Source organism: Falco cherrug, chromosome 5, assembly GCF_023634085.1.
Source record: "Falco cherrug isolate bFalChe1 chromosome 5, bFalChe1.pri, whole genome shotgun sequence".
Classification (NCBI taxonomy): domain Eukaryota; kingdom Metazoa; phylum Chordata; class Aves; order Falconiformes; family Falconidae; genus Falco; species Falco cherrug.
The window spans coordinates 83,245,152-83,271,596 of NC_073701.1; the positions used below are offsets into that span (position 1 = coordinate 83,245,152).

General features: G+C 39.1%; 1 protein-coding gene across 1 annotated transcript in view; it reads right to left on the minus strand.

Annotated features, from left to right (window-relative positions):
• Positions 1 to 26,445, minus strand: part of LOC102051943 (V-type proton ATPase subunit S1) — a 56,293-nt gene that overhangs the window by 18,390 nt on the left and 11,458 nt on the right. The window contains exons 4-6 of the mRNA XM_005441799.4: positions 22,985 to 23,175; positions 21,892 to 21,935; positions 17,230 to 17,315 (exon numbers count right to left, since the gene is read on the minus strand). Of these exons, the coding sequence (XP_005441856.2) occupies positions 17,230 to 17,315; positions 21,892 to 21,935; positions 22,985 to 23,175 (321 nt within the window). The remainder of the gene's footprint in view (positions 1 to 17,229; positions 17,316 to 21,891; positions 21,936 to 22,984; positions 23,176 to 26,445) is intronic.

The window sequence follows — 26,445 nt, forward strand, 5'->3', positions numbered from 1 at the left end:
CTGTCCTGAAATGTAATCATTTTATTTCAAACTGAGAGGAAGAGCTGAAGTCTAAATTATATCCTGCCTAACAATTGACTTCACTATGTGGGCCCCGTGTATCATCTAAAGAGGGCTTTAAAAAACGCCTGCTAATAGCTGAAAACAATGCTACATTGGAGATTGTGATTGGGCTAACTTGGGGGATCAGGTTAAGTATCTCAAAATAAAAAAAAAAACCACTATTAGAATGTAATCATAAGACTACAGCTTTATTTCTGTTGGTCTGCTGCCAGTACTTTGCCATGAGGCTCTCACATAAAGATTCCCTTTCATCTCTGAAAAAGCATATGAACCGAAAGAGTGTTTGCCTGAGAAGAAGAGGTGTCAAGGACTGAGAAATCCACTCGTTTCCCGTGATTAAACCTGTTTTAACAAATTCACCCATGCTGAAGAAGGGAGGCAACACATCTCACCTAAAAACATTTCTGAAAGTGAGCTTTGTTTTGGTCATATTTGTGGCTGAAAATACAGACTGTGCAGCCCAGCGAGTCTTTATTTGCACAGCTATAGGCAGGCAGGACCACTGCACTAAACGGAAGCCTGAAAGCATCAGCTCTCTGAAGAAATATCCCCTAAGCACTTACCGGCCTGCATATTCATCCTTCCAGCCTGCAGATGCATTTCTCTAAGTTACCTGTGGGTGAGGTAATTCAGCATATTTGAAATCAGGAGGCATTACCCCACAGAAATCCAAGAAAACTTCGTCTGGAGGCTGGAAGAAGGATCTGTGAAACACCCCAGCCTAGAACCCACTGGAGGCCTAGAAGATGGCAGTTGCTCCCTCCAGCTGACCTGCAGTGGGAAGCTGGAGGCTCCCCCAGTACACCCCTGCCTCTCTGTTTCAGGCACATTTTCCTATTCTTCTGTTGCTGCACAAACATGAGCTTACTGAATTAAAATCTTTCTCCCCACGCCTGTATTTCATGCTAAACTATAAATGACAAGATACTTCCTTGCGAAATTGATTATATTTACATTGAATTCTTGTAAATCAAATTAGATTATTTAGGAACAATCCATAGTGGCAGTGTTGTCAATCATTAAACCATATTTTATTCTGTTGCTTTCTTTGCCTTTACCTAATCTGAACCATGGGACGTGTGACTCATTGTCTTGTTCCTCTGGATTTATCAATGGCATTTTTGATCTCAGATATGCAGTGAACAATCACAAGACCCAATTAAATAAGACACAGAAAATAAAGGGTGCCATTTACATTGTCCTGGACCAGAACTGAAGACTGTAATTACTAACTAAACCTGCAACAGAAGCAGCCTGGAGAAAATTCTTCCCTTTGATCTGTTTTGAAAGGCTCCTAATACAGAATCATCTCTCTTGGAAAGGAGGAAGACAGCTGATCTGGCAACATTTTGATTCACCAACATACTGAACTTTTTCAAAGCAAACAGACCATACATCCAAAATTATTCATTTGTTTTGTTGTTGCTGGGTTTTGTTGGCTGTTCCAAACCAGAATGGCTAGAGACAAGAAAAAAGATTTGGGGCCATTTTATGTATTTGAAATTACAAATATAAGTCGAATGGTTGCAAACACATACAAGAAAAATACTGGGAAAATAAATTTTTCATTGGTTAAAATGATGAATGGTAAGGAATCATAGAAACAGGCTGCATTTCACACTAGTTTCAACATGGGATTTCTGGGTATCAGTTCAGCTGATGGTTATGCCCCCTTTTCCAGTCTTGTACTTCTTGATTTTTAATTGCTATGTCCAGGTGTGCCTATCAAGAATAAGAAAACTGTCCTGGAGGTCTTTGTAGTTCCTTTTCATTTCTAACAGCATGGACGTATGACCACATACTCTCCTTGGAGTTGTTTCTCTTATTGTAACAGCTAGCGGAAGGAGGTGGTCTTTCCATACTTTCAAGGAGGGAGGCAAGGAAGAAGAAGGGTCCACTCCCTTTCTCTTTTTAGGTTGTATCTTAGCCTAGTCCCTGCCTCCATACTGTGAACTACAGTGCATTCTCTGTATATACTCTACTTAGATGGCAAATGGTAATTTTTCCAAATTTAGCCATAACACGATTAACCCCTTTGTTGGTGTAACAAAACCACACAAAAATCTTAGCTTCTGTTGGGGGGGGGGGGGGGGGGGGAAGTGCAGTATAAGAGCCAGATATTGCTTAATAGTATTAAACTTCAAATGCAGAGAAGGGCCTGAAAATATTTAGGGCATGCAAGTATAGACAAAAGCTGAAAATACATCATGACTCCAACCTAAACAATTCTATGATTCTATGATGCTGTGAAAGGGGAGGTCAAAGAATCCTTTTGGGTCACTTACGATGGCTGGAATCATCATGAGGTGCAACATCCAAGGAGGGGATGGCAGGCACTGCAACTGCTACCATAGCACCCCAAAGACAAAATGTATTTGACTACACTTATTTCATTCATCTTTTGGTGCCAACTGTAGCATAACAGTGCTTTGAGCTCTCAAAATCTGCAACGTTAAGTAAAGAGTTACCGACTATCTGTATTTTTGAGAATTTGAACTGTTTACATTGTTATGATTTCTAATGTTTTGTGGGTTGGTGGGTTTTTTTCTTTTCCACTCTAGGCTATCTTATAACTTCAATTTTGGCCCTAGATTTGGCGAACCTTGCATTCCATATAAACCTCAGGCAGTCTCCCTCCATTTTATTGAGGAGACTGGATTTGTCCAGGATTCATCCTCTGATACACCAGAGGGCCATGCTGCCACCCAGAGGGACCTCCACAGGCTGAAGAAACGGGCTCACAGGGACCTTACGCAGTTCAACAAGGGGAAGAGCAAAGTCCTGCCCTTGGGGAGGAACAACCCCAGGCACCAGTACACACTGGGGGCCAACTGGCTGAAAAGCAATTTTGCAGAAAAGGACCTGGGGTCCTGGTGGACACTAAATTGAACATGAGCCAGCAATGTGGCAAAGGAGGCTAATGGTATCCTGGACTGCATTACACAAAGTATTGCCAGCAGGTCGAAGGTGGGTGATCCTTCCACTCTGCTTAGCACTGGTGAGGCCGCACCTGGAGTGGTGGGTCAAGTGCTGGGGTCCTTAGCACAAGGACCTACTAGATGTACTGGATAGAGTCCAACAAAGGGCCACAGGATGAGGAAAGGTTTGGAGAATCTCTCCTGTGCAGAAAGGCTGAAAGAGCTGGGACTGTTTATCCTGGAGAAGAGAAGGCTCAAGAGGGGGAATCTCATGAATGTGTATAATTACCAGAAAGGAGATTGTAAAGTATATGAAGCCAGGCTCTTTTCAGTGGTGCCCAGTGACAGGACCAGAGGCAATGGCCCCAAACTGAAACACAGGAGAAGTCATCTGAACACGAGGAAACATTTTTTGCACTGTGATGGTGACAGACTTCTCTCCAGTGAAGCACAAAATAGAAAAATTGTTCTAAGTTATAAGCAAAGAGAGACACATGCTTTAAAATAAAAAACCATCTAATGCAAAATCCACTCATAAATTAATTATGACAACACTTGGCATAAGTACGGACTTGGATACTTGTATTGCTCACACACGTGTGCATTCACACATACATAGATACAGAAAGAGTAGAGTGTAAATATACTTGGAAGTGGAGAATTTCTCAGAAAACTCATTCTTTTCCCTGATGACATGCAACCCTGATATCGGTTGGAGGGACAGCACAGCAGGCCATAGGCAATCCAGGAGGTTCCTGGAATGTATTGACAATAACAAGGGCTTGGGTGTGTTGGTAGATGAGAAGCTCAACATGAGCCAGCAATGTGAACTTACAGCCCAGAGAGCCAGCCGTATCCTGGGCTGCATCAAAAGAAGCTTGGCCAGCAGGTCAGGGAAGGTGATTCTCCCCCTCTACTCCACTCTCATGAGACCCCACCTGGAGTACTGCGTTCAGCTCTAGGGCCCCCAATAGAAGAGGGACAGGGACCCATTGGAGTGAGTCCAGAAAAGGACCACAAAGATGACCAGAGGGCTGGAGCACCTCTCCTATGAAGACAGGCTGAGAGAATTGGTATTGTTCAGCCTGGAGAAGAGAAGGTTTTGGGCAGACCTTATAGCAGCCTTCCAGTACCTAAAGGGCGCCTATGAGAAAGCTGGAGCGGGACTTTTTGCAAGGGCATGTGGTGACAGGGTATGGGGGACTGGCTTTAAACTGAAAGAGGATAGATTTAGATTTGTTGTTAGGAAGAAATTCTTTACTATGAGGATGGCGAGGCACTGGAACAGGTTGCCCAGAGAAGCTGTGGCTGCCCCATCCCTGGGAGTGTTCCAGGCCAGGCTGGATGGGGCTTTGAACAACCTGGTCTAGTGGAAGGTGTCCCTGCCCATGGCAGGGGGGTTGGAACTGGGTGATCTTTGGGTCCCTTCCAGCCCAGCACATTCTATGATTCTATTTCTCACATTTGTAAGGCAACTGTAATCCTAACCAAGACATCAGAATAAATGTCAGTAGCATGACACTTTGCCCAGAGGAATCCTTCACCTCTTTTTTCCTTCTCTATTAATAGTCTGATCAAGCAGGGGAGAAAGAAAGTACAGAAATAAGGTACATTATATCAATAGCAATCATTTATTGACAATTATTACTATCATTTTAGTGCCCTGCAGGGTATATAACCAAGCTTACTGGCTCACATTACCGTCTGATGGCTCCTCTATCCAAGCATGCATACTTCTACCAGCAAGCCAAATGGCTCAGGGACTGTGACACTCAGCTCCTACCTGGTGTTCTGCATCTCCCAGGGTTTTTCACAGAAGCAAGGCTGGGACAGGAATATTCAAGTCAAAATATAAGTCTCACTGTAGGAGACAATGATCTCACTGTAAAGGATAACATTCTGTTTTATAACTGATAGTACTATTATGACTTGTGGAGAGTGCCCAAGTCATGACCAACCACTTGGAGATCTTCTGTTAGAAGGGATAATAAAACTGCAATATTTCTTATACCATTCAGTTGAGTGGCCTGCATAAACAAAATCTGCAGTGTCAGCTTGTATGTTTATGGCTAGATGTGTTTATCCTTTTGCAGCACTGGGCTGGTTAAAAGATGTCTTGATCATCATTTACAGAGAATGTGACTACTCTGTGCAACTGAATACAGTGCAGTGAAGAGTGAGTTAGCAGGGACCGTGCAAGTGACAGAACCCAAATCAGAGGAAGGTGCTGTGATGCAGCACTTGTGATAATCCTTCTTGAAAGGCTTTAAAATGAGACAAGGAATTTTTGCATGTACAGGACATACAAGCACATCCAGAAATACCACGGTAGTCCCAATTTTCTGAAGAAAATTAAGATATTTCCTATTATTTTCTCACTCCAACTTTTTTAAAAAAATCATACCAAATTCTTTCAGCTAACTTAAGGAAAAGCAGGAATTGGCCTATGAAAAGATCTTGACTTTAGAAAGTAAAACACAGTATGTATAAACTGGAGTAGCAGTAGCAGGAGCTGCTACACTTAATTCTCCACCTTACATTTCACTTTGGACAAATAACCCAAAGACAATTATTCCATTGAAAACAATGTCTTGGTCATCTACCAGAGTGTTAAAACTCATTCACATCTTTCTAGCTAATCAGATTTTTCAAACTTGTATACAAAAGACAAAAAAAAAAAAAAATTATTAAGAGCTTGCATCGTAAACCAGAATTAATCTGGAAAGGAATCTACCACATGTATTATTCAAGGAGTATTTGCTGATGCCAGTCTCCCCAGCTTTAACATTAGATTAGGCCCTGTTTCAGGCAATTCTGACAAAGATAAAAGAAGCTACAGATTTTACATCATTTGTAGGCTGCTGAGGGGAATACCCACTCCAGCTGGTTGTTTTTCCCACTTTCTTATGTCCGTATGTGGAATCCAAGTTGCCATGGGAGATGTGAAAAATGAAGAACAGATTCTGCTGCAATAAGAGGAGATGGGTATGTAGTGAGGGTTGGGCTGAGATTATATAGGGGTCTGGTGGGTTACCTAACGGAAAAATGCAAACAGGAGCAAAAATGTGTTACTCTTACTGCCAGGAGAGTTGCTGACACTGTCCTAGACGTAGGTTAATCACAGAAAAATTAAAAATCTGAAGATCCATAAAAGTCTCCGTCCCTCCACTTAATATTTTGATCCTCCAGCACTTCGGAGGACTGCTCTGCCAAATTGGGCAGCCTGTCTCCCTTTTCTTCTTAATTTGAAGAGGTGCGAACAGGATGATAGTATGATAGTTACACCAAATTGTTATTGATATTTCAAGGAAATTAATCTTTAACTTTAAAAAGTTACATACCTGTCTTACCATTACTCAGGTCTGCCTGTAATAAATTACAGTCTAAATACCACTGTTTTTCAGATGGTCAGATTCTCACTGTGTTCAACGCGACAACATCATTCTTTGCTTTCAGCATCTCCATCTGTGTGTGACAACTCTTTTGGAGAAAACAGACAGAAATTGCACTGTAGGAACTTGTAAGGAGAGTCTGGCTCTGTCTTCCCAGTTCTGCTGAATCAAAAGGCAAAGGACAATAATTCTAGCAAACGGAAACTCTTTGACAGGGAAGTTAAGCATTTTTTCCACGGAAAATCAATAAAAGGTATTTAACTTCTACTCTGCTTTCTTGCACTCAGTATCCACTTAACTTTTCTGACAGTAGTGTATGTAACCTAGAAGTTATATATATAAATGAAACGCACATCAGAAAGTCTACACAAAGCTAATATTAGAAATAATATCCATGCCTTTTTGAAGGAGGTTACAATGCTTTCTTTTCTCTGGATAAGCCCTTTTTCCTCCTCCAAGTTTGTCTCAAAAGCTGTGTTTCCACCAAAGCCTAGTTAACCCTTCCATTTAACACATCTCAGACAACGTCATCAATCTTTCATAATTTCTTTCATCTCCGACTAGTCTCTTCCCCATCCAAAACAAAATGAGACCACACCATGCAAGCTTGGTCAGCAGTTACATGTAACTGCCACCTCTGTGGCTGGTAGTTATGGACTTTTTACAAAGTTTAATATCATGATGCTTTGATATTAAACTTTGGAAGACTGGACTTTATAAGGTGGGGGGTATTCGAAAACAAAGACCAGCTTCTTTCCAGCACTCCTATGGGGTTGCTTTAGCAGCTTGATGCCTATTGCCGTTACTACACCATAACCAGCCTTCAATGACAGGTAATGGCACCTGGCTGGGGGTTTGGTTCAACCACAATAAGTTGCTCCTGCTGGCAGTTCATATCCTGAGAAAAACTGTGGAGCAGTAGCAAGGAATATCATCAGGGTCAGAAGGAAATCAAGTACTAGGGAGGAGGAAGGGATTTTCAACAGTGAGGAGGCAGAATGGGATCCAGCATTCACCTTGCGATAGTTCTGCTCAGTGTAAGGCAAGAAACCCTCCTTATTCTGTTCCAGGATTTTGCAAGTGAGTTGGCTGAAAGCCTCAGACAGAGATAGCTACCTGTTAGAACACTTGGAGTTTAACGTTCATACTGTAGTGCACTAAAATGTAGAATGATACTTTTTATGATTCATTACATACCTATCTGAAGTGACTGAATCATTTGGGCTAAACCAGAAACCCCGTCACAGAAGAACAGCTGCAATGTTTCAATAAAATTGTAAACACTAAAGTTTTAGTAAAAAGAAAAGGACAGAACAAGAACAAAAGATGCGATGTAATTTGATGTCAAGCACCACTTTATGTGTGGCTTTTACAGCAATGCATCCATTAACAAATTAAGTAAGAGCCTTGTGGCATTTTGGCAGGAGGATGAGTTTCTTAGTTTCTTGCCTTTTTTGGTTTTTGGTGGGTTTTTTTGGTCTACCAGTGACACTAAGTACATATATCATTAAAAAAATCAAATAACAGAGATTCCTATGCAAGGCTAGAGTGAGCTGGTAAGCCTGCATGGATCAGAACACTGTTATAATACTAGGCTGGATCCCAAAAGAAACAAAGACTTGTCAACCTCATGCTGGGCAAATTTGCCTCTTCTCTTACAGCATCCGCAGTTAACAGCCCAGGGGTCCACTGGTGAGTCCCAGAGGCATCCCACAATTGCCTCTGGGTCTGCTGTAGTTGACTGTTGCTAACACAGGTGACTGCACGGGGGTCTGGCCTGTGCAGAGCTATTTCCTCAAAAGCTGCTATAGAATCATACAATCATTTATGTTGGAAAAGACCATTAAGATCATCAAGTCCAACTGTTAACCTAACACTGCCAAGTCCACCACTAAACCATGTCCCTAAGCACCACATCTACATGTCTTTTAAATAAAAGTTTCTGTAATCAGTCAATTTTCGAATTAGAAAACTTTCTAAAAAGAAATATACCATATATTAGAAGACTGAAATCTGATTCAGTTTAAAGTTGTCAGCTACAGGGAATGGGGTAATCTGGTCCTCAGAAAGAAACAAGATCCGTGTTTCAATGCAGAAACACTGCTGTAACAGTCTGTCAACACTTTATTAACACCCTGGTCTAGTTCTTAGCTTTGTCTGCTAAAGCTCCAATATGCAAACTTTGTGAACAGAGGCTTGCATGCAGTATCAGCTTCACAGATTTTTATGGAAAAGCCTGTAGGACTTAATAAAAGTAGCTTTCAGAGAGAAAATCTCAATAGAACTATCCATCAATAAAGCAAGGATATATTTCTCTGATAAAGTCATAAATATGTTTGAAAATTACCCCAAAATTATCATCCTCTATCCTAATTTTAGAGGCATGTATGCTGTACCTATGAGTTTAATGGCTGCACATGCACAATGGCTATGTATGCATAATGATGACACCTCTTTTCTGTTTCAAATGGCAGAAAATCAGCTGATGGCTTTGAACAGAGTCTAATACTTTTTTTTTTTTTTTTTTTGCAGGCAGGGTAAGAGTTAGAAAGCAGAATTAAACAGAACCACCACATGCAGAAATATAGCAGATCTAGAACTGCACAACAAAATGTCTTCCTACCACAAAACACTGAATTTCTAAGATCAAATGTTCTGCGGCACTATGCGAAGCGAATGAATTCTTTTCTAAAGTGAAAAGAAAGAATATGACATGCCAGTTGAAACTAAAACAAAATAAGCCAGGTTTCTTCTAACTAGTCTTAACTATGTTACATGTTGGATGCACTAAAACCTCGGGGTTTGTGATTCTGCCATCAGACCACACACAATTCCTAGGATCAGGGATTTGCATTTTACTGATTACTGGCAAATTTTTGTGTTGTGTTGGCCTTTGTTCTTCTAACATCTATTCCTTTAGTGTAGACAATAGAAACTGCAATAGAAATCAAATGGTGCAGGATATAAATGTTTTTGCCAGTGCAGGGGGACTCCCTGTGGTTGCACCAGCTTGTCCTTTTACCAGCTTCATTCATTTAGTTTCCTACAAAGGGAAGGAAGACAAGAAGTACTGCAGGTAGACATTTAGGGCAAGGTCGCTCTGACTGCACGCAGGAGCTACCTAGCTACCCAGCACTGACCTCCTGGATCTTCAGCCCTAGGAACATGTTGGGAGGAGACACATATGCTGTGATCCTCTAGGTGGGACAATTTCCTATTTCTAACCCTTTGCTTGCCCAAAATGGGATTGTGAGTCTGCCTCTGACAAAGATCCTGCCTATGGGCTTTGGTGTCTGGAGAAGGTGCTGAAGATAAGAGTTTCTGAGCTCACCAGCAGCAAAGAATGGGAAAGAACGCAGAGTTCCCAGAGGCAATTTACCAATCCTTAATCACAAGGATCTTGAGATTCCATCCCATTTCACTGCACTGCAAGTAGGAGAAACTGCACCAAGCTTGGGGTACTACCTACCTGATTTCCATCTGACACAGTCACTTTGTGTTATGGATTTTCTGGTTGCCAGCAGAACGATTAACATGTAGCGGGCCATTTTTTTTACGTGCCAATTATTTAATTTTCTAAAGTGGCAATTCTACAACAACCTAATAGGCAAGCAGGAGGAGGAAAAGTCTGTGAGCTTCCTTTAGTGGACCTTTGTTTAGTCTGTTGGCTGCCTTTTCTGGCTCACGGCCTTTAGTTAAATAAGTTACACATTACCTTGCAACATTCCAGCCCCAGAGAAATGCTGTCAATATCCCAGCCTTCCACTGCCAAGACACAAGACCACCTAAACTGTGTGAGACCAAAGGTCCACCTAACTCATTGCCAGTGGTACTGATAGCACTGATAGTAAAACTGGTGCTGGCAGCTAAAAATAAGAAAAGGTTAAATACAAACAATACTTGTCCCCAGGATACCTTCCATCATTTCTGCAATCTTTGGGTTATAAACCTTCAGAGCTGAAGGTTGCATTCAAATGAACACATGCAATAGGATCTTCCTTCTATCCTTCCTTCCTATCTTTCTTCCATTAGTTCACCAAACCACTGAAATCTATGTATTGGATATTTTGTCACCCAAAACTAATTTATTTTTTTCTTTAAAGGGATTTTGTTCTCCTGAATTCCTGCATTATGGTCTGTGAGTGGTGATAGTTGCGAGTACTGGCCAGAGACAGTGAATAATTATTTCCTGTTAAGCTCGTCCATGCTATCGGTAGTTTTATTTATTATTTCTCTCTTGAATTGTCACTTTTCCTAGGTAAAATATTTTAATCTTGTAGTCCTACCGTATCCCTTTGGACATGGGGTAGCCAGAATCACACAGACTATTCCACTGGCGGACTTGCACTCACCAAGGGCTTAGTGAACTACTTGACACTTGCAGCTTTGCCCTCTTCCTTTCCAAATGATTGGTAACAGTCTGCTCACTATTCATTCCACTGCTAACTGCAGGGATGTTCCGAGAGATCTACCCGCATTCGCACCATAATTCCTCTTCTGAGAAATAGCAGCCACTCATCACAGTGCAATATGCATATTTAAGGTTTTCCTTATGCGTGTTACTTTCCTTCGTACTGGATTTCATCTGTCATTTTATCACCCAGTAACACAGTGCCGTGAGTGGTTGCTCCAACTTGTCAGCACACCAGCAAACTTTGGCACCCTCAGATTTCAGCCCCCTTCCCATACTAACGACAACTCTACTGAATGGCACAGGCATCAACATCAATCCCCACAGAATCCCACTGTAAACACCAATCCTTTATTTTTATCCTTTGTTTTCTACCTTTAAATTTTTTATTTCTGCCCAAAAATAATTTTACTTTTGTACCTTTTTTTACTGTAGCAACAGGATCACTTACACCTACATATTTTATGTCTCTCAGAGACCAGCGTATCCATATCATATTTTCTTCATATGTCCACATATTTACTACTTTAAGTTTCAACCCATTTTTTCAGTACAGAAGGTAGGTTTCCTGCTTGTATTTTTCCAGAGATATGAAGCTTCCTTTCAAACTCCATGTCACACTTGCCACTTCCTGATCCTCTGGGATTAAGGCCAAGCTAATATACAATATGTTATATACATATAAATTATAAGTTGTATATGAAGAACCATGACAATTGAGAGACTGGCAGTTTCATGTCTTATTTTAGTTAAAACTTTGGTGAAAATTATCTGGCTGGTGACATAAGACTATTCATTTTATTGGTTTATTTTGAAACCTCTTCTACCACCTACCACCTCAGTAACAGGAAAAGTTTTTGAGGCTCAATTACTGAAAAAGTCTTTATGCTGAGATCTTCTCTATGTTCCACCACAGAGACGATCAACACACAGACTCTTTTGGCTTTGTGTTGTCACTCCTTTTTCCCCCAAGTTTCTCTTTTTTTTATTAGATCAAATGGTCTCTGAAAGAATTTCTAATGTGTTTTTATTTCTTTTGCATATTGTTCCTCTGAATCTCTTTAAGTCTGCCACATGATTTTGCACTAAAATTGCAGGAATTTATATTCTTTTTAATTTTCTGTATACACACAGGACTTAGCGTGGCTTTATTAATTTCAATAGCCTCACCTCTTTCACTCTGATGTTTAATTATGGCACAATTTGGGATGTTTCCAAGAAAGGAGGAGGGTGAGGGGAAAGAAGCGGTCTTTCAAAAATGCTTTTTGAAATACAGTTTGAGCTTTTAATATATTGTGTTTAAACAGTTTGCATTCCATCTACAAACAGTGTCCGTCAACACAATCAGTGGAGCTTACCAGGCAATTCACCAAATGACAGACACGTTGATCATTTCAATCTTTAGGTTAAAGTCCTATCATTTGGATGCTATGTTTGACCTCAGTCTTCAAAGACTCTGCTCCTGAAATAGGACTCTAGAATTCCCAGAATACTTGTCTTTGTCTCCTTGAATCCAAACTTCTTTTAAAATACAACACCAGTCCCTTACAGATCTATTCTGTCACTCTAAAAAATTTCTTAGCTTGGCATTTTCCTTCCAGAAAGGTTTTAGCATGCCTACCAACATGCCATATCAATATGCCTGTTTAGTTACACATTCCATTTACTCCATCTCATTTTCGCCTCATATCTTAATCTTATTCTGATTCATTATGTTTACAACCTCTGCCTATACATGACTGGTTTTAAGAGTATTCACTGCAATTTTCATACCTACATTTTACCAGTTTCTGCTTTTTTCCCAAGACAGACTTCACCCCAGCCTACGTCCTTCTCTACCATCCCACCCCTTTTTTCCTGGTCTTCAGTTTTAAATGTAAAATAAATGCATCTTTCTAATTTGATGTATATGGAACACCTGTACAGGCTTCATCTATGTCTTAAAAAGTTAGTTAGCAACTGAAAATAAAAAAATTGTTCTGAACAGATAAGAATAATAGTTTAGTTCTGTGCTGCCCTTCACTTTCCAGTGCAGTAAATAAGCATCCCTATATATAAAACCATATATAAACATCAAATGAAAACTAAAGCTGCAAAAAAAAATATTTAAGGAATTGAATCTTAATGCTCCAATGAAAAGTCTAGGGTTAAAGGTAAAAGCTAGTTTTCATTTATTTCCCTGAATTGCCCACTAACACATGGAATAAATCATATAGAATTGCTAACAAGCACTTCTTGCACCCTTAGCATTCAATTTCCAAGATAATTTGGCTAAATATTTGTTCATTTTCTTTTCCTCTAGAATGACAACTAACTGGCTTCAACCAGCTTTAAGCAGTTCCTTTGTAATTATTTAAAAAGACTCTACTTCTATTAAGTAAAAAAAACCAACCAAACAAACAAAAATACCCCACAACTGAGCTAGCTAGGAATAAGTGCATATTCTTTATCTACAAGTAAAAGTTTATTTTTTATTATAATGGAATTCTTTAAGTGGGGAGAGGAGACAACTAAAGGATGAGGAATTCCTACAGTTACTTCTTTTAGGTTGGAAGCACTGACACTTTATTATACTATGTCAAACCGTAATTGATCCTTCAAATGAAAAAAATACAAAAGTAAATGGATAAGGCAATTCTTATATTCAAGGATGCATGAGGATATTAACCCTACAACCCCAACTCCTGCAAATGGCATTATAAGCATTTTTCTAACATTTTCTTCATGGGTAAACTCCCATTATATAGTGTTTGAGCATATTAAATGGTTAAAAGCATTCCATTAATCAGAAGCTGTGAAGTCAGTGGGGTGGCTGTTGCAGAGTTTAGTCTCCTCAGAGTGATGAATTGACTAGTCAACAAAAAAAAAAAAAAAAAGAGAAGCTGGTTGTATGTGGAAGATGCAGCACTGCAAAATGTAATAGGTAGAAGGCAGAAACAAAGAAAATGCAACCACAAGCACTTGTCAAAGAAGACAAAAACTTTTCATATTCTTTTTAGCTGGGGTGCACATCAATAGCACCTGAGGATACCTGCAAGAGACACTTCAGAGTCAAATGCAACCACTTGTGCTGCAGATGCCCGTGTTACTTATGGCTGAATAAAGTTCCTGTAACTCACATTGCTTGGTCCGGAGTGGAATCAAAGACTCAACATACTTAAACACCGACTAGAGCAGACAGCTTGTAGAATGAAGCAGTCAAAAGCCCACAGTAGCTGAAGCTTTCTGAAAATGCGGAGGCAGTAGAGAAGGTTTAAACAGCACTTCACAATGCATCTGTAAGAAGTGGAGTCAGCAAAATAAATATCAGCTGGGAAGTAGCCGTAAATCTCCTTTTGGCAATATGTGGGTCCTCCGCATTCAATCTAACTGGGAAGAGATAGCAACTATAAAACTGTCTTGCAGAAGTTTCAGAAGCAAACTTGTAAAAATGTGACATAGACATCATGAAGACCTGAAGGATGGCAAATATGTTGAAATTTATGATTTGAAGCATATCTGCCTTTCAATCACTGCAGCTTTTAAACCTCTCCGATTACAACAGCACAGGTAAAATTATGCATTCCAACCACAAGCCAAAAAAGCTAACTAGCAGCAAGCACAAGTAGAGGGGTGACTCTGATCATAGTCCCCAAGAACACAAAAATTTGTATATTCACGAGAACTCCTGATGCAAGAGTGGAACAAGGACTGAAGAGGGGTTTGGTTGTCCTGAAGAAAAATAAGCTATCACGCCAGTTTCAAAGGGAAGAAAGGTCTTGGCAGGAGACTCCTCAAATCTTCAGATAAGTTTTTGGGGTTTAATGGAAAAGAAGATGAGAAATGCTGAGTAAGAGTTGTCTGACTAAATGTATATGTCGAGATCTGACCAAAGCACAAGGATTGCCTTTATGGTTGTCAGAGACAAAGGAGATTATGAAAGGTGGGTTTCATCTCAGCCTGAGCAGTTACCTACAGAACAGGTCAGAAGGATCATACCCTAATACAATCTTTGATTGTAAAAAGAACCCTAGTTGATGACTTTGGATTCAGACTTTTGCACTTTGCTTGCCCAGAATTAGGTGATACAAATCACTCTCTCAGTGTCAGCCCAACTCAGACCTCAAAAGCAAAGCATTTTAGAACAAGAGTCACAAGATGTAGCAGTTGCCTTCTTGGAGAAAGGCAGCTCCTTTATGACATGATGGAATATCCAGAAGAATCATCAGCTGGTTAGTGAAACCATCTCATGTAGGTCACCAAACAGCCTTTGTTTCAGGGTCTTAATTCTTTCTTCCAGCTTCAAATGCTGAAACTGGAACAGAACAAGAACCAGCCTGAATAAATCTCCATCGTGCCTTGGGGTAATTAATTGGTAACTGTGATAGCCCAATGGGATCTGTGGCTGCCCTGACTAAACCAAGCAGCTCTTCCTCATCAAATCAGAAAAGTGGCTCATAGGGGAGTTTTCTTCCTGTCTCAGTAACTCGCTTTCTGTGAAGCCAATACCAGCTTCAGTGAAGGGAGTTAGTTCTTTAGTTTAAGGTTCTGAAACAGTTCACAACTTCTGCAGTTCAATGCGTACTAAGAAGAGGTTACATGCAAATGTACAGACTGATGAACCCTCAAAGGTACTTTTCATTTCACCTTTTCTAGCTCTGTACAAAAGCTCATAACCTTGAATGCACCGAAACAAATTAAAGTTTGGGGGGGTGGGGGGGTGGGCGGAGGGAATATGCTTCCAATGGTTTTATATGGCATTGAATTTACAGAATTAAGAAAAGTTTAAATTGCTTTCTTTAAAAAAATGCAGAACATCTAAAAATACATTGCTTTAATTATTTACAAGTGCTCCAGTTACTCAAACTAAGCCACTTTCATTTAGAAAGTCTGTTGAAATATGCATAGATTTAAAATTCAACACTTTTTAAATTGCTCAAAAATTTCCTTCTCTTCTTCCATTAATTAAAAATATATTTCATTCCAATTGTTCTAAATGCAGTTTTCAGCTAAGAATGCCCATGTACGTTTGATTTCAATCAGCAAAGAGCCACAACAACTAAATAATTTTTATTTCTATTTTGGATCTTTATTTTAGAAAATTTACAAAAAAGGCAGATCAAATGTTCTGGACTCATGTCCTCTTCTTTAATACAAAAACATACAGCAAAGAGAATATTAGCGGGAGTTTGCTTCCTTGTGTTGCTATGTCTTTGTACTCTTAAGTCCTGTCTCCAAAACCCAGTCTCTGGCAATTAATTTCACAGGGTAGATTACTGAAGAAAGTTCTTGTTTTCCTTCAGTAGAACTAGCCTTTTTCCTAGAGCCTTAAGGAAGACTTCTGATTATCTTGTTGGATAGCCAGAGGTTCAAGATCCTACCTCCCTACAAAAACCCAGATTATTTCTGATTGAACCCAGGACACCTTTGGGGGGCTTATCCACTTTTGGCTTAAAGAACACTTATGAAGTGTGGTCAAGATGCCTTTTCCTCTTCTTTTGGATAAATTTTCTAGGTTTCATTCTTGTGTTTAGAACAGTTTTGAATTTTTCATAGTGTTCCCTCCTGAAAACCCTCCAGCTTCTCAAGATCCTGTCTGCAGTGCTCACACTAGATCTAGACAATCCCACTAATGGCTTTCCTGTTGCCTAAACCAACAGAATTATAATTTCTGTATTCTCAAATGACATTAAGTTTGAATTAAAACTCAAGTTAAACTAAGCATCCTATTAGAAGCTCAGATCTGTTACCACTGCAACAGACAGATATGTTTCTTTCAAAGTTGTTGATTTTTAGGATACAGACCATCCTTCATATACCCCTCTTCTTAGTGGGAACTATATTCTGTTTTCGTCAAGGCATGACTGTTTTGCATTTAATTGCATTAAAATTAAACTTTGTGTATTTCTTGACTAAATCCTGTATGTCACACAGAACAGATAACTGCATAAATAAGTATTCTGCGTTGCTACTTACTGCTAACATAAGATGCGATCTATAAATGATGTTCTGACTATCAGCAAGGGTGAAAACTTACATTCTACTTATAAATACAAAGTATTGATTAAAAGGAATGAAAACAGTAATTTAAAAATGGATACATTAGTAGCCTTCATTTACTTAACAGCACTCCATCTTCACTGAGCAGCACACTAAAAGCTTGATAAGGTTCCACATAGAACTTATTATAAAACCATTAGAGTTAAAAAGGGGGGAAAATCTAAAATTACAGTCCTTAAAAGTAATAATAAGTTTTAAAGACAATCGCAGATTTATGGTCTCCTAAAACTTCAATAGTTGTGTGATATATCATAAATAAACATTCATGCTATCATTTGTGGTCAAAACGTCATATAGTACAGATTGCTTGCCTCTAATCTTGAAAATCATCTACAACATTTCTATGTAAACTTTAAGTTGTAAGATGCCAAAAATCTGACAGTTCTGGGCACTGTAGATTACTCACCCTTGAAGGTCTCACTGCAGTATAAATTACTGAAAAATTAATCCCTCGTTCCTGCAGATCCATGGTCAGTCTTCCAATTATTTTGTCTATAAATAGAAACATATATAATTTAGCAAACTCTGTAAGCTGAGAAAGCTAAAATCCTAAGTAGTTGGAGAAGTAATGAGCTAGATGTTTAAGCTTTTTTTAGTTTATTTAAGCAGTTTTGGTGCTTCTACCATTTATATATGAATAGGTACAAATGGGATAAGACATGTTCAGTGTCTTGAAAAATGCACAATTTCATGAGACAATACAAAACAAATACATTACAACAGTTCAGAAAAAAAAGGGTGATTTTGAAACTGAAAAGTAAATACTGAAGAAACAATACCTTAAAGGTTGAACTTTGGGCAATTAAAAGCAAGAGCAGAAGAAACCACTAAGAATTGAGAGCAGGGTGTATATAGTGTCAGTCAAGTGACAAATAAATATATAAAAAATAAATCTTAAGTAGCATTATTCTGTGAATTGCAAAGTACACAGAGCTAATCACTGAGAAACAATACTCAAAATGTAGTGCTTAGTTTGGGGCATGAAATGCATGATATTGGCAGCAATATTGCCTTTGCTTCAGTGGATTTGAAGCCCGATTCTGCATCCTCAGCAGGTTATGGAAAACTTTGCTGCTGACTACAATGGAGGCCAAAGGAGAAATGCCGCAGAATAATTCTGAAAAAGGAAGGAAAACTCAAGTAAGGGAGGAACTTTCAAAGAGGTCCAAAGATGGCTCTACAGAAGATCCTCCTTCAGTTTTGAAACCACAGTCAGTTGTGACAAATGCAACTGATAAATGTTTTCAAACTGTATGCAGAAATATTAACATCTGCTTATAATAAAAACTAAAGGATCATAACAGTTGTGACTCAAGAACCATTATAAGTGCTGTTATTGGGGCTGACAGAGAAATAAGCAAGGAGAGTCACATTCATTGTTTCAGTGCCTTCCCACTTCTGATCCAGGTACCAGTCTGTTGAACGGATATTTTATATGTTGGACATACAGACTTCTCAGATTTCAAGGTTATACTTTGCAGAAATTTTATTTCATTTCCAGGTACTGGAAATGGAGCTTATATTATCATCCTTTTTAACCTCTTCCATTTACAGTAATTATGGCCTCCTGGCTGAGTAAAATATTTAGCTTTTGGAAAAATGCAAGCACTGTTTTTTCTGCAGGGTTTTAACCAAATTGATTTCCTCTTATCAGTCAAGAATCATAGCTACGTAAGTTTTCCTTCTGAAAAAATATTGCTAAAAGGATCTTCTATAAGAAATGGACGTATAAAACTGCTTATATACTACTAGGGTAATTACATTGGCTGTGCAGGTCCAAGGTGTTACATAATGTAGATTTTGTATTCTATACGTGCAGAGTGTAACTCACTGGAAATTCTCAGCAGTCTCATCTAAAATTAATGGAAGAAAAAATAACACATAGAAAAATGCGTAGATTGTCTTCGGTTTTTCTTTCATTAAAGCAACTGATTGCTTTCCAAAATAACACATTATTTGCATTTCACTTCAATAAGGAGCTATGTGTAACTATAGTTACCATAACATCTATAATTCTTGCCTTTGGGAAGACTCTAGAGGCAATTCCTTCATTCAGGGAAGCTGCGGTGAACACCCTTTTGACAACAGAGTTGATGTAGATCTTTGTTTGCCTGTGATCAAAACTCTACTTTGCTTATGAAGTATTTGCAAATTCTCCAAGGAAAAGGGCCCAGATTGACCGTGATATTTTAAAGCACATAAATTACATGCCTACATGGGAACATTAGTCAACACAGGCTCACTTTTTAATGGAACAAGAGGCATCTTCATATGTTGATGGTTAGAGTGATTTTAGAGTAGTTCTACTGAAGTTTGTGGTGGTTTTATTTTGGGGGTTTTTTAGATAGCATGGATTAAGGAAACGCTACATAGACTAGTTTGCCTAGGCTAACACCTTCCAATCAGCATAGCTGCCTGCATCTATGCTCCGGTGGAAGGATTAAACCTAACTCATTGAAGACACAGACCTTTAATTTCACCAGGGAGTCCAGGATTAGCACTATTATTAATTTCTAATCTACCTTAATTCCTCTGTGAAATTTTACATATGATTGGAAGGGATGGAATAAAGGAACTGAGAAGAATTTTTTTGGAAGGAGAAAAGTTAAAAGAAAGGAAGAGTATAAACTATGAACAAGAGAGAAATAATAGAAAAGACCAAGATGAGAGTAGAGGAAATGGGAGAGAAGAGAAAGAATGGAAAGAGGAATGCACTGAGAATCAGAGTGGAAAAGGGAACACATACAATAGCAATTAAAGAGCCTCATTTTTTGCAGATGGAGTCAGTCAGTTTTGCCATTGATTTTGAGGTATACTGGATCCAGCAGGTAAGACTGACAGGACAGAATGCAACTTTCTCCTGAGTAAAAAAATGTTTAGGAAAACTGGCAAAAACTGAGTAATAACAAACTACCTCATTAAAGAAAGAAAGATGAACTACTAAAAAGAGGCATAAAGAAAGCAGTAAGTCTGAATCCCTTGAAACTTGAGCAGATTTGGATTCTGAATTCCAGTTTGGATTTCATCATGGGCCTCATTTTAATAACATGCTAAAACCCTCTGTCTACTCCAGCTTCTAGATATTTCAAAACAGCACATTTCCCTTGGGCAGAATCTGAGCCCATTTGTTTTGTCTTACAGAGCTTCCTGTCTGCAATGAGTAAAACAGCAGGAGAGATTTCTCTGACATTTCATTACATCAGAATTTAAAACCCTCTACAGTGGAAAGGAAAGAAGTTGCTATAACAAACATAAGAAATTTTGTGAACTAGGCGGACTACTACCCATCTGCAGTGTTTTTCTAGGGGTTTATTGTTGATCCTAAAAGAAAAAAAAATTACAAGTAAAATTTATGGGTTAACAATTCTCATGTTGCAGGTATGTGACTAATAGTATTTTTTTGTTGCTTACCCAGGTAAGATCTAGCAGCAGTCCCTCCATAACAAACACCAATAACTCATGACCTTGCAAGCAGTTCTGACCTTGAAGGGTTTCCTGGCAGCAATATTTGGCAAATGTCTATGGTTATGCTGCAAATACTACTTGGACACCTTGACCTGCTGGAGCCCAGATTACATTGGAAAACTGTGTTTGGGACAATTTACTACTTTTGGAATGACTCTCTTCCAGCTCTTTCCCCTCTGCTGCACAGACCTTCAGTGGGATAATTTTCAGGAACTGTGGCTCAGTAACTTTCATTTGAATTAAAACTTCCTGCTGATGTTAGTTCCAGTTTTTATTCAGCAGTGCATTAGGTGGCTGCTTTGGCAAATAAACCAGAAGATGAGGATTCAGCCCACACTCCCACCGAGATGCAGAATACTAAGTGCACGTTTTGCACTTGGCCATACGAAGTGGTACATCTTCCCTGATCCACACCCATTTCCTGGTAACAGCTAGTTAGCGCTAACCAGAAGGTTGGTATAACCTGCTCCTCTGCCATCCCACACGTACCCTCTTAACTTTGCTGTTCCAAAATAACGGGGCCTGAGACAAGGTTTGGAAAGCTTATTCTTGAGTTTGTGCAGCTGATGAAAGAAACTTCGCATAAAGAAAAAGCTAATGTTTTGCCAAGGCCAACATTAAGCCAAGGCTTTTCTTATCTAATATGCCCTGGGGACACAAACAGAGAACTAAACAAGTCCTCTGCAATTCAAAGATGGAAAACCAGCTGCTTACTCGAGTATAAAATCCACACTCACTTTGGAGTAGCACAAAGAGAAAAGGACTGCTGATTTCAGTACTAAGGTATTTTCCCCTGATTTTCAAGTCTGCTTCTGATTTTACACCCCCAGCCCGGGGCAGAAACAGGCATAGGCGCTAAGGACACTAATTATCAGCCCACTACACTACACTATGTCCCTGAAACTACCACTACAGTGATCTGCAGATTTCATAACTCAATCTTTAATTTAGAGTACTAAGCAAAAGCTCTGCAAAAAGCAGGTGCCTATCAGTGCCTCTTTGGTACACGACACCTCTTTTTCAGCCAGATAGATGCTAGGCAAGAAAAGTTTTGTTATAGTGTTATATGGAGAGATTTGACTTCAACAAGTAGTCTTTAATACCTGCAAAACCAATAAAAGACTCTAACATCAAAGGCTGTGAAGGGCTTCAGTATTGTTTTACAAAGATTAGAAAGTAATTTACTCTTCATTTAGGCACCCTCTGTTGAGACCAAGACCTGCAAATTGCCAGATGAGCCCGACAGCTCCAGCTGCTGGTGTGCGAGGTGAGATCCAGGGAGGCAGTCCGAGCTGCATGAAGACGAAGGTTTTGTACTCTGAACTGGGAGGATCCCAGAGCATGAGCAAAGGCCCATGAAAAAGAGGTGAATTATCATTACATTTCAGGTCACAGAACTGTATTCATTTTGTTGGATTCTAAATCAGACACTCAGTACTGCAACAATATGATAATTGAGTGCTGGTAACTACTATAGATGGAGTAAAAGAAAACTGTTAAATAGTAGTATTACAGCAAAACCAAGGAACTAGAGAATTCAATCTGCTCAAGTGAAAACACAAGCTTAAATGATAAAATGTTATATATTTGTCATATTGCTTACCATTTTCAGCAATAGCTTCCAGGGTGAAATTCTTATTTAGACCACTACAAAAAGGGTGGAGAAAAGTAATTTAAAACCTTTTCTAGGCAAGAACAATGTGAACCAGAAATGTACAAAGATATTGACTAGGAAAAGGATTCCTGTCAGCATCAGTCCCTCCATCATTCTCTCATCTCCTCCTTATGACCCTTTTCTTCTGCAAAGCCATTAATAGTACAAGGACCACATACTCGGCTGATTCCTCAAACATCCTTAGCTGCAGATAAGCCAGATTACTGATATTATTTTGACCAGTCTCTGTGGAGGTTTCTTTTCATTTGGTGTTGACCCCTTGTCTAACATGAGCTCCTTAAAACTGGTATTACGTCGTCTTTGGTGTAGTGATGTGGTAGCTATAATTGCACTTCCTTGGGACCCATTGATACACACACTCTATACCAACATGTACAAATGCCCAAGTTACAGGTGAGGAAGAAGAAAGAGCAGGAGAAGCTGAGCAGAGTGGCTCAATACACCCATGCCTTACATTTTTTTTAATATAGATTCATCTGAAGGAACAGTCCCTCTCTACCTCTGTTAGTTCACAGTCATCATAGGCCTGGAAATAAGAAGAATTATAGCCCTTCTCTTCCTTCTAAAGTGATGAAAACCAGTCTTTTTATTAATATGAACTTCAGGTTTGTCTGTAAGTTTGCTTGCTTATTTATCCCGACAGGTTTTTTTGACCCCTGGAATGCCTTCTAGCAAATAATTCTGCAGGTTAATCATGTGTTGCATAAAATAATTCAGCCTTTCTGCTAGAAGTGTGATGCATTTAGTTTTATTTGTTGTCCCTTTGCTCTTATACAAAGAGGCAGACAATGGGAATGCCTGACTTTCTCAGCATAATTCATCTATTACAACTGGTAAACTCATCAGGGGACTTTAAAAAACAGCAAGAAAATATATATTTATAAAATATAGCAGGAAAAATAACTTTGCTAACCTATAAGCTTCCACTTTGCTTTTTAAATTCCCTGAGAGCAAATATCATTTTCAAAAGCTTTAAATCATGCACACATGCGAGTCAGTTTTGTTTGTGACAAGCTCCTACCTGACAAGTGGTCGTAGCTGAACCACCAGTAAGTTTGGTTTAGATGTATTCACTTCCAGCTGAGAGACATCAAGGTTAGTTATGTTTTTTAAGTTCCAAGCTCCTGACTCCTGAAGAAAGCTCAGCAGATACCTGGTAGCTTTGCAGTCAACAGCTGGCAAAACTAAAGATGAAGAAGACTGAAGGATTTCCTGTAATAAATTTATCAACAGTTTATTTACTTGCTTAATAATTAAAAACAAACCTTTTTTTATTATCCTAAATTTAATATTCAAGATGAGGAACCACCATGGTAAACACTACATGAGTTCTCACCAGCCTGAGGCTGGCTGCAGGCTGCTCCTGGAAAGGGGCAGCGAAGGGACACTTGGGTTGCTTTTATTCCGGCATCTTCCTAGGGCAAGAAGGCACTCAGTGACATCAAATTCTTACCATCCTTTCCACACCTGCGGGGGAAGAGAGGATGTAGAGGTTCTTAGGCTGAGAACGTATTGGGGGAAGACAGGTTAGCCAGAAGCAAAGCTCACCAGATGACCACCTAACAACGCCCTTGCAGGTGAGAAGGATCAGTGTCAGACACCCCATGCTTGAGTAGCTCTATTCAGTAGAGTCATACTTTGCATAGTAAGTACCCTTCCTTTGTGTACATCCTGATGGTACGGCACATGGTACAAAGCGTCTAATTTGTAACTACTAATTAAAGAAAGCTACAGGTTCCAGGATCTACAGAGCCTCCAGACACACACAAGCAAACTTCCTGCCATGTACTTTCTTTCTTTCTATCCAAAATAGAAATTATAAAGCTCAGGCTGAACTGGTTCAGATAACCAAGCATCAGGGTATGTATCACTTCATTTGTAATTCTCATAGCCGAGTTTCTGATGCCAATACTTGAGTGAAATTAATTTTTAAAAAAATATCTTATTCTATACATTTCAAACCTGCATAGTTGAAAAACATTTTCTCCAAAGATTTTTCTTGATAATAAAATCCACTTGAAATACTCAGGGAAAGAAAATACAAGGTGGATGTTATAGTCGGAGTCCAACTCAGTCAGCCTCACACAGAGCACCAATTGTTGCAGCACAATCAAACTAGCAGACTGCAACAAGGCTTTACCATCAGCTAGATCTACTAGCCATGCTGTTTCTCCTTCCTCCAGAGGTCAGACCACACCACTCCTCTTCCATCCAGCCCTCTCTTTTGCCATCCTCAGGGCTATTTAACCACTTAGTGGAATGAGCTACAGCTGCACATCGTCCATATCAATCAACCCACTGCCTTCGAGGCAAGGCCACAGCATATTATCGATGCTAATCAACCCACTGCCTTCATTTCTCTACAGATGGAGACTTGAGAACGATCAAAATCAATGCACCACAGATTTAATTTGAATATTAGAAGGTGGTTTTTCTTTGAGTCCTAGTTTACAATTTGTTAACTTTACTTTCCCATTTTCTACATTTAAGTCTAAATTGAGTCTGTCGCTTGATCCAACATTCATATATTCAAGTTGTTATAGAGTGTCTCTCCTCCTCTAACTGATGCAAACGTTGTGATGTTGCTAACACTTTTCTCCTCCTACTCTTTTTCCTTGTCTGTTCTCTGACTGCCTACCACTTTTCTGACCTGCTCTGGTTCTTTCTAATTGCTCACATGTGTTCCTTCCTAGGCAAAGGCTAGCTATTTTCACATTTCTATAGATGCTCATAAGGGAGGATTATGCAGCATTGTCTAGTTTGCCAGACTGATAGAAAAATAACTGCAGAAATTAAAATAGAGCAGAAAGGACTGATCTGCTTCACAGGTCTTTGAGTAGCTTTTAACAGTGCCTGGAAGGAAAGGATGATAGATTTAATTTTGGGTTGTTTGGATATGTGAATTTAGAACTAAAATGCTGAGAAATAGTTAATTATTTTATTTTATTTTCAATATTTTAATCCCTTTCCCCCTAGCAGCATCCAGAATGGCAGCAGCCACTTCTTCTAAGGATATATATTAAGCAGATTACTCATTTATTATAGAATGAGATATAAAATGCATCATTACTGAGTAATATCTGAATTGTGCTTCTGCTTCTAACCAATCCTACACTGCCATCTGTCTCAGCTTCCAGCCATTGGTATTCAACCATCTTCCACCTGAAGGACAGACACAGCTGGCTATCTACTCATTAGCCTCAAACAGCCATTCTGCTCCCATGCCTCTTGTTTATCCTTGACATTCAGCCACTGCACACTTGTCTTTACAATACCCATATGTTGCTTTATGCATTTTAGGATTTCAACTACTACGCGTGCTCAAAATGCAAGAACTCCAAAAGAGGGTGGAGAATGAAGGGGACTGCTGAGAAACACCTGATTTTGCATTCTGCTAAAAGACTAAATAAAGGAGGTACAGCCACATCGTAACTAGGTAAGAAAGAGGGAGAGGAAAGAAAACCTGTTACTGAGCTGTCGGTCTGATAACAGAATTTCCTACATCAAATGACAGAATCTATAACCTGTCTATGGGCAGCTTACTCTGATTATTAGTACATTTACCTCCTTTAGTGTCCCCTGAAACACCTTTCCTGAATGAAATATTACATGTAACTTCACTCTTGGATTACATATATTGCTGTTTAGGTTTTTTGAAGGTAGGTGTAGGATGATTCTGCACACATTTCTAGCCATCCTGAAGCCAAGCTGCTGTGCTGTGATAAAGCTCTGGCTTGGACATATTTGCCCAGATCTGTTTTCAGTGTTACATTAACCGCTTTATTATACCTAAGCAATTTGAAGCTGGTATGGAGTAAATTTAGATCTATCATTAAAAAACTCTTGTTAAAGTCTTTGTTAAAGACTCATGCATCCATCTATAAAAGGTCATGTAGCAGTACTCATTGTTCTGAACTATTTTATGTTTGGCATCAAAGCTGATAGACAGTCCTATAATAATAATTATTATAATAATAATATTAGCTGGGAAAGACTCCTGTGTTGGTTCTAGAAATATCTGGGAACCTACACCTGAAGTAGGCAGGCTCTTCCATGCAAGAGATCTTTTAAATCTTCATCCTTTACCTGTGAGTATGTAATTTAAAATATTAAAGTACTGTATTTTCTACAGCATTGGTCAATGGGCTATCTATAAAGAAGAAAAATCTGTTCAAACAGATTTGGAAGCACATCTGTTTCTACACAGTGATAACTGCAAAGAAAATTATCGTTGCATTTTAACTTCCTAATTACTATTAATTTTACAGACTTTTACACTGTAGCTGCGTTCTCCAAATGTATGCATAATGTTATATATTATCACTTTAATGAAAATTGATCTGATGTACTTTAGCTGGTAAAATATGTTGCAACTATGGAAAGTATTGTTGAACAAACATCCCTACCACTGTACTGTATGGTGGGAAAGATGACACCAGGGTGTTTTTTCAAGGGTTACAGACAGATCTGAGGAACTATAGA